The 9,595-nt window shown below is 32.4% G+C and overlaps 1 protein-coding gene across 1 annotated transcript; it reads left to right on the top strand.

Moving 5' to 3' along the window:
• Window positions 1–3,118: 3,118 nt before the first annotated feature.
• On the top strand, window positions 3,119–4,980 carry LOC115888380 (SRR1-like protein). The gene is made up of 2 exons (XM_030908100.1): window positions 3,119–3,452; window positions 3,513–4,980. Exons 1-2 carry the CDS (start codon window positions 3,280–3,282, stop codon window positions 4,234–4,236), a joined length of 897 nt encoding a protein of 298 aa, XP_030763960.1. The 5' UTR covers window positions 3,119–3,279; the 3' UTR covers window positions 4,237–4,980.
• The last annotated feature ends 4,615 nt before the right edge of the window (window positions 4,981–9,595 follow it).

Genomic DNA, 9,595 nt, shown 5'->3' with positions numbered 1-9,595 from the left:
CAAACCAATGTAACTGTGAAAATTATTGTTTCGCGAAACATCGAATTTAATTTCAAATGTATTATAAGTATGTACCGGGTGTCCCACTAAGAATAGCTCTCGGCTTTATCTCGGAAAGTATTAATCGTATGGCTTGCGGAAAAAATATTTATAACTAAAGGGGCTATGACAAATTGCTGGAAATTATTTTCAAGTTTGTAAAACGACCGCTAGGGGGCGCAACTGCAACAAAAAATAAGAAAATGGAGTTTTTACACAATTTTGACTAGATAAGGTATATATATATATAGGTAATATCTTTATAATCTTCAGTAAATTTTGAATATTTTTTGTTAAAGCCATTTTCCCCTATCAACCAAAATAAAGTGGTGGGGGAAGGTTAGATCTGTTTTTATTTAAATATTAATACCTCTGGACTGGATAATCGGAATCCAACAATCGAAGGCTCGTTTAAAAGAGCGTTTCTTACTCTATATTGTACAATATAAACAGTAATAATAAGCTTTTGAACGTAGACGCTAGGGGGCGTTGTCTTACAATTTAACAAACATTGCGCGTTTTTTTTCTAAAAAATTAAATGCAATAGTATATGTAATTTTAGCTGACAGTAAAGAGTAGTAAAAGCTTGAAAAGTCAGCGAAAACCGCAATTTGATATTTTCTTTCAAACCGAAGATATTAGCAAAATTATAATAAATACCAAAACATACGCCTTAATTACCTTATTTTTACAACACGGCATCAGTAGCCCTTTTAATTATGCCCATTCTAACAAAAAAATAAGATAGAATCAGTTAAATTATTTTAAAATCGACGAAATACCAGAATATCTAATAATTAAGATATTAATAACAGTGAAGAAGAAACGATGATTCAGTGAAGTCATGGTAGGCTTTGGAAAAAAAGTTGCTTTTGACGTAATAGTATAAACGTCAAATTGTTATTAGATCAATATTTTGACAGTCTTATCAGCGTTTTTTATCTTTTAATTGCTTTTTCAAAATGCCATAATAACTTCAACTATTTCAAATAATAAAGGTCATTTTGAAAAAGCAATTAAAAGATAAAAAACGCTGATAAGACTGTCAAAATGTTGATCTAATAACAATTTGACGTTTATACTATTACGTCAAAAGCAACTTTTTTCCAAAGCCTACCATGACTTCACTGAATCATCGTTTCTTGTTCACTGTTATTAATATCTTAATTATTAGATATTAATACCTCTGGTATTATGGTATTCTGATATTTCGTCGATTTTAAAATAAACTAACTGTTTCTATCTTATTTTTTGTTAGAATGGGCATAATTAAGAGGGCTACTGATACCGTGTTGTAAAAATAAAGTAATTAAGGGCTTATTTTTTGGTATTTATTATAATTTTGCTAATATCTTCGGTTCAAAAGAAGATATCAAGATGCGGTTTTTGCTGACTTTTTAAGCTTTTACTACTCTTTATTATGAGCTAAAATTACATATACCATTGCATTTAATTTTTTAGAAAAAACGCGCAATTATTATTGTTTATATGGTATAATATAGAGTAAGAAACGCTCTTTTAAACGAGCCCTCGCTTGTTGGATTCCGATCATCCAGTCCAGAGTTATAAATATTTAAATAAAAACAGATCTAACCTTCCCCCACCACTTTATTTTGGTAGATAGGGGAAAATGGCTTTAACAAAAAATATTCAAAATTTACTGAAGATTTTGAAGCTATTACTTATAGTACACCTCATCTAGACAAAATTGTGTAAAAACTCAGTTTTTTTATTTTTTGTTGCAGTTGCGCCCCCTAGCGGTCGTTCTACAAACTTGAAAATAATTTCCAGCAATTTCCCATAGCCACTTTAGTTATAAATATTTATTTCCGCAGCCCCTATACGGCTAATACTTTCCGAGATACAGCCGAGATCTATTCTTAGTGGGACAACCTGTACACAGGTATGTACTAATAAATTTGGACCAGCAAAATACTCTTTCAATGTACACTTCTTGTCTAAGATACAAAGATGCGGTTTTCACATCTGTGTTCACATCACTGTGCTATTTTTTTAAGAAACTAAAGATTCTACGCACAGATTTGTCCTAGCCCTCTTAGTTCCTGAAATACAGGGCGAAATTGAAAATGTTGCATTATTCGACCCCCTTCATATCTCGGTCAAAGACTACAATCTCGGTTATCTCATAACTTATCGAAAAGGTGAAAACTGGGCCCAGTAGACATTTTCACGTAGAATCCATTGGCGTAACTAGTTAACAGATGTTTATAAATGTTTATATATTTATTAATTATTATTAATTTGTAAACACTTTTTGTAAAAATGTACGGTAAAAAGGAGCCATGTACGGTAATTTGAGCTACGCGGTATGGTAAATCCTTAAGGTGGTTACACGCACTACTGCAAGCTTGACAAGCATGCATGAACAATCTTTTTGTACAAGCAAACTGTAGCGTCTGTGGGGAAAATTTGCGCAAGCATTTTAATTGTGCAAGCCGCTTGATGATTGATTGAATTTGAATCAAGTTTGCGCAAGCGAAACGGTACCTGTGTACCACATGTATTCAGCTTGTACAAACAATTAGTTCAGTCCGTGATCGTAAATGACATTTATTGTTAATCTAAGCAAATGAACTGTACGTCGCGTCGCCATCATGTCTAGCGATCTGAAAAGGAGCAATCGAGGATTATTGGAAGATTTTATTCGCGCATACGAAAATCGGCCGTGTCTTTGGCGAATTAAATCACCAGAATATCATGATAGGGTGAAGAAGGATACAGCATACAAAATTTTACTTAATAAGTATAGATTAATTGACAGCCAAGCCGATAAGGATGCTAATAACGGCATCTTTATCGGTAAAGATAAATGCCTTCGGGATTCCTTCTTATTTTTCGCGGCATAAACTGAAGCTTGTTCAAGCATGCATGTACAGTGTGGCGGCGAAGGAAATTATGCATGCTTGTACAAAAAGATTGTTCATGCATGCTTGTCAAGCTTGCAGTAGTGTGTGTAGCCACCTTTAGGGTAAATCAATATTGAGAAGTTGGCAACACTGCCTTGATCTGATGTGGTCAGCTGTGGTAAATAAATAAGTTGTTAGTTGTCAATGTTGTCATTTGCAATTTTGCATTATATTCTTGCGTTTTTCTAGCATTATCAGATGCATTATTTTCTGTGATTATTTTCATATTCAGAATCAGAATAATAACGTCACCCACAACTTCACTAAAAACGGCGAATAGATACGAGTTTTTAACGTCGAGGAAATCTTGAAAATGTCGAGTGGTTCCAAGAGTAATTCTAACTTAGATTCTAACCCAGAAAATTTGTTTACAAAAGTTTCTTACAAAAGAAAAGGCAAATCTACTCATATATCAAATGGACTAGTGAGTCTTAATAATACCAGTCATTTAGAAGGACACCCAACAGAACAAAAATGGAATATCAGGTAATTCTTACAGCAATTTAGTTATTTTTCAGAATATAATAATTAAATCCTTTGCTGTAGAATGGGCTTCTACGGCTACCACCAAACGATAATTTCTAAATCACGCGAATGGAAATCTCTGGAGCACATATTAAGGCATAGATTGGACATGGAAGGAGAGGAACGCCTGATGTACCCCGAGATGGGAAGGTACCCATATCCTCAAGTTTCTAAAATAATTTGTCTCGGATTAGGAAGAATATCTGAACTTACTGTACCTAAATATCAATTAGCTTTACTTTTATGTTTGAAAGAATTTTACTACGATTTAAAAGAAGTATATGCTTACGATCCTACTTTTAACGATAATGACAGATTTGTGTTGAATCATTTTGGGATTAAAACTGAGACCACAAATCTCGAAGGTAAATATATAGTGCCAGACAATACACCTACATTATTTTATTTACCCCATTGCCCTAAGGAACTTTTAAACAATCTCTTGTGGAGTAATTGGGGACTTAATTTGCATTCCTGTATAGTGTTAAGTAACAGTATATGTAAAGTGATAGAAGATAATAGACATAGAGATCTTCAGATATTTGCTGAGTATATTTTAAGAATAGATCCTTACGTGACAGAGTTTGGTATTGAAAATAGTTCTGAACTTTATGAAGCATTTAATGATACTGCTCTACATTGTTTTTATTACAACATATTAGAAAAACTTCCTCTTGATTTTTGGGCTAAAAGAAATGAACCACAATATCCTAATGATTCAGAATTAAAGCATAAAAAAAAATAATTTTTGTTAAATGTCATAATGGCATTCATTTTAACGCCTAGGCTTAAAAGTAAAGCACTTTTATGCCTAAGCACAAAAGTACAAAAATATGTCACATATTAGGGTAACTATGGGTATTATGAGATACCACTTTTATTTGAAGACTACACGGGATGATATGTCATTCTCAAGGTTATTAAATTAAACAGCAGTGAGATTCTGTAAGCTCCTTAGCAAGACATTTCCTGTCTAGCCTATGCTATTTGTATATTTTTACAGAATTGGTCCTTAGGTTGACTGTTGCCTCGTAACTTGACATTAGCCGCCATATTGCGCGTCATCGTGTTGTATCCTTGTTGTATCCAGCAGATTTCAGCTTGTTTACAAATAATTTTATATTTTTTTCATGTATTAAGTGCATTAGAGGACGGTTTTACTGGACATACTATATTTATTTTAGTTTTGGTGTGCTTAATGTATTATAATTATTAGATAATGAACTATGTAGATATTTTTTTAAAATTATTTATCTAATTTTCCTTAGAAATAGAGATTATTCCTACCTATAGCAGCCTATTGTTCAGTGTTGTTTTTGCTGAGTGATGTCTCAAAGGTGGCTCACCCCACACCACTTTGGCCACTTTCGGTTTCACCGGATATGACTACAACTTTTGATTTTTAAATGGTACCCTCGGTATTTTTTTACTTTATTCGATAGAAAATGACACCCTGAATCGAATGATATATCATATGTCAACTTTTGACATTTTCGCATAATATGGTTTATTTGAACTTGTAACATGCGGTTCATAACGACAATTTGACTCAAAATATATAGTGTGTGGTGTCAAATTATTTGTAAATTTTTTTTTCCAAATATGCTAATGAGCCACCCTCGTTCCATTTGAAAAAATTGAGATATGATTAAAAATACGATTGCGGCATCTTTTAACCGGCCAGGACAAGACACTAAAGACATTAGACAATCAAATCTATTTTTCCAAGACTCCCTGATTAAAAATTAGTGTTAATTAAAATAGTTAACACAGCCTAGATTGAAATTTAAAATACTATTTGTTTTTGAGTGACCATGTAAAAAATGTGATTCGATTCAAAGTGTCATTTTCTGTCGAATAAAGTAAAAAAATACCGAGGGTGCCATTTAAAAATCAAAAGTTGTAGTCATTTCCGGTGAAACCGGAAGTGAATACGTCAATTAATCCCAATTTATGTCATATACTAAAGTACCAAATATCGTTGTTTTATCTGAAAAAATTAAAAAGTTATAATAGGGGTGAGCCACTTTTGAGACGCACCCGGTATATGTGTTTGTGTATAATAAAAAATTATTTCAACTAACAGCGCTTTCAGATGGAGCGGAGCGTCCGCGACGGAGCGTCCGCTACTTTGAACAAGTACCATGAGTTTATATGAGCATTTTCACATGGGCGCGTATGCTCCGTCCGACGGAGTTCGTCGGACGGCTATCTTGAAAAAACACGACGGACGGTCCGTCGCGGACGGTCCACTCCATCTGAAAGCGCTGTAGTTTCAATATTTTAAGATGGTAAAAAGCGAAAACTATTTTTTTTTCGAATACAAGTATTGCTTAAAAAGGTTAAATTTCAGCAAAATTAAGGATAAATAAATAAAGATTGTATAGAAGAACAATTTAACTTACTTTTGTTTTTTTAATTGTCATTATTATTAAACCTTTTTTAATAGCAAAATAAAACACTAAATCACCACAATACACCAAAATACTTCAGTTCAAATATTCAAATCATCTGCTGATAATGCTAACATGGTTAGCGAAACGCGCGTCCAGTGTAAAAGTAAGTGTTTTGGTGTATTGAGGTGATTTAGTGTTTTATTTTACTGTGTAACACCAAAGGTTCTATCCCCCCAACTGTAATATTTTGTTAATAGTTATTTTAAATCCATATAGTTTTTCTTTTCTTTCTTGGGTATGATGTTTTATAATAATTGAATAATGAAAAACATTTTTTATGCGACGTTTCGCTCCGACTTAAATTTAAGTCTTTTTTTGACTTAAATCATTTTAATGACTTAAATCATTTGATTTTAAGTCATATATCGAAAGCTAACTTAAGACTTAAAATTTAAGTCTTTTTCAAAATGACTTATGATTTAAGTCTTTATTCCGAAATAGAAAAAGATTTAAGCCATTAAAAAAAGATTTAAGTTATTAAAAGATTTAATTTTTTTTAAGTCATTAATAAAGACTTAGGTAATTTTTTTAATGACTTAAGTCATTTTACGAAAGTTTTCAAAGATCTTTTAAAAGATTTAAGTATTTTTAGAAAATATTTAATTTATTTTTATTTATTTTTTAACAGCGCCATCAAATATGTGTTGGTTGCGATCGAACCATCTTCAGTTTCTTAAGAAAGTAGCAACTGTGAAAAACGTATCTTTGCACCGCTGCTCATAAACGAGAAACACTATATAAAACACACAAAAATTGGACAATTTGTACAGGGTGTATTAGTCGTAGATCTTGCGGAAAAAAAATATTTATAACTAATGAGACCATGAGAAATTGCTGGAAATTATTTTCAAGTTTGTAGGATGGCTGCTAGAGGGCGTAACTACTATGGAAAATAACAAAATGGAATTTTTAAGAAATTTTGCCTAGATACGATGTACTATAAATAATAGCTTCATAATCTTCAGTAAATTTTGGATCTTTTTTGTTAGAACCATTTTCTACTATCTGCTAAAATATAGTGGTGGTGGGAGGTTAGATCTGTTTTTATTTAAATATTAATAACTCCGGACTGGATGATCGGAATCTAACAAGCGAGGGCTCGTTTAAAAGAGCATTTCTTACTCTATATTGTAGCATATAAATAATAATAATAAGCTTTTGAACGTAGATACTAGGGGGCGTTGTCTTAAATTTAACAAATATTGCGCGTTTTTTCAAAAAAATTAAATGTAATAGTATATGCAATTTTAGCTGATAATAAAGAGTAATAAAAGCTTAACAAGTCAGCGAAAACCGCATCTTGACATCTTTTTTCAAACCAAAGTTATTAGTAAAATTATAATAAATACCAAAATATAAGCCCTTAATTACCTTATTTTTCTAACACGGTATCACTAGCCCTTTTGATGATGACCAGGGCCGGCGGAAGAGCCGGGCGCCCCGGGCGGCCGCCCAGGGCGCCGTATGCGAGGGGCGCCACGGCAGCAAGTAAAATATTTTAAAATATTTGGTCGTGGTATTATACTTATAACTCAAAAGATATCAACTTTTTGTAAATAACCCTTCTTTTTATAATTCTTGTTTTTATAAATTTTCTCTAAACAAACTGTTTTGGGTTGGCAGTTTTAGACTGACCGCTCAAAATCGCACTTTGTCAACTGTTCACACCCTTTATTTGTTATTAATGGCTGATTTGCCTTAAAAATTATATGAGGCAAATATACATTCGCAAGAAGCTGAAGAGGATCCCGATATCCTTAATATCAATAAAAGCTTATAAGTGCCTCATGCATTTAATTAATTTATTAACAGCAGTGGGAAAATATATCAATCTTATTATCGCGGGTGATCTGGCAAATGTTCCTATCTACTGAAACAGTAACTTTACAGGAGGCAATAAAAACGGTATTTTCAAAAACGGAACGACTTAGAAGGCTGGGCTATTGAAAATACATTATAATTTATGTTTTCTATTAAATACTATTTATTTGGAAGCGATTAAACTGTAAACTTGTTTATTAAATCAGATAGGATTTTTTGCTTTTAATAAAATGGCACATAGGATTATTTGCATTTTAGGATTATAAAGGATAGGACGGTTTGCTTGTGGTAAAAGTAAGATAGGATAATTTGCTTTCATAGTTTTATGGTATATACTATAGTAAATATATAGTAAATCACCTTAATTTTAGTTCAAAATATAACTAAAAAATCGAACAAGCACAAGAAGCCTGTCACGACTCGCTGGTTTTTAACGCAAAGTTATGAAGATAGGAGAAATTGCTTCTTAATATCACCTGATTATAGATAGGAACTTTTGCTTTTTAACCAAAATAAGTAGATAGGAGTTTGTGTGACCAGAATAACAGCTGGTTTCAGATAGGAGGTTTTCTTTTCTTTAAATTGTGCCGTAAATTTTTTATTTTTAGATATTACCTTTTGTCAATACGTGCATAATGACTCATAGAATATTATGCTAAAATAATCTCAATTTTGAAAAAAACGGCAGATAGGAGCATTTGTCAGATCACCCGTGTTATGTAGTAATACACAAAAAATGGTAGCAGAATCGTAACATTTTCTCACTAGAGCAAGACAAAGGAATATGCTTCTCAAACACTGGATGATCGTTATTCTAAGTCGACAAAACTGTATCTGATCATATACTGATTCTGCATGAAATAATTGATCAAAAGTGGCTCGCCCCTATAACTTGGTTATTTTTTTAGATGAGAAAACGAGATTTGGTATATTATTTTGTTAGTATACGACATAAATTAGGATTAAAAGGGATTAATTGACGTATTCAATTGTTTTTGATCGCTTCCTGTTTTACCGGAAATTACTACAACTTTTGATTTTTAAATGGCATCCTCGGTATATTTCTGCTACGATAGAAAAGCTCTGAATAGAAATATTAAGGAAGGAGTATAATGCTATCCATGTATTCATGCATGGTGGGCGAAAAAAGGACTCTAGGGTGGGGATCCTTCACAGTTCTGTTTGACGATTCATTTGACACATATGTAGATAAGTTGTTTTAATTTGTAGTAATTTCCGGTAAAACAGGAAGTGGCCAAAAACAACTGAATACGTCAATCAATCCTAATTTATGTCATATACTAAGATACCAAATATTACGTTTATTATTACGCTTGTACCAAATTTCGTTTTTTATGGGGGGCGCTCCATAGTGTACTCGCCCGGTCTCAATATTTCCTTTCCGCCGGCCCTGATGATGACCACTCTAATAAAAAATAATATAAAAAAAGATTATTTTATTCAAAATATCGACAATGAACCAGAAAACCATAATGCTAGGTGTATTAATATCTAATAATTAAGATACCAATGACGGTGGACAAGAAACGACACCTCAGTGAATTCATGGTAGGCTTTGGAAAGAAGTTGCTTTTAAACGGATAGTTTAAACATCAAAATATTATTATATCAACATTTTGATAGTCTCATCAGCCTTTTTTTATCTTTTGGTTGCATTTCTCTAAAAATGCCTTTCTTCAACAGAGAAAAAACGCTGCTAAGACTATCAAAATGTTGATTCAATAACTCTTTGACGTTTATACTATTACGTCAAAGGCAACTTTTTTCCAAAGTCTACAATGACTTCACTGAGGCGTCGTTTCTTAT

This window comes from Sitophilus oryzae, unplaced genomic scaffold, assembly GCF_002938485.1.
Source record: "Sitophilus oryzae breed Bouriz unplaced genomic scaffold, Soryzae_2.0 scaffold_734_pilon_pilon, whole genome shotgun sequence".
NCBI lineage: Eukaryota > Metazoa > Arthropoda > Insecta > Coleoptera > Curculionidae > Sitophilus > Sitophilus oryzae.
The sequence above is the reverse complement of the archived record's forward strand: the minus strand, read 5'-3'. Positions and strand labels throughout refer to the sequence as shown.

Excerpts from the sequence above, each read along its gene's own strand:
- LOC115888380 (XM_030908100.1), top strand. The coding sequence starts at position 3,280 with ATGTCGAGTGGTTCCAAGAGTAATTCTAACTTAGATTCTAACCCAGAA. Across the intron at positions 3,453-3,512 it reads GAACAAAAATGGAATATCAG|AATGGGCTTCTACGGCTACC; the intron begins GTAATTCTTACA and ends CCTTTGCTGTAG.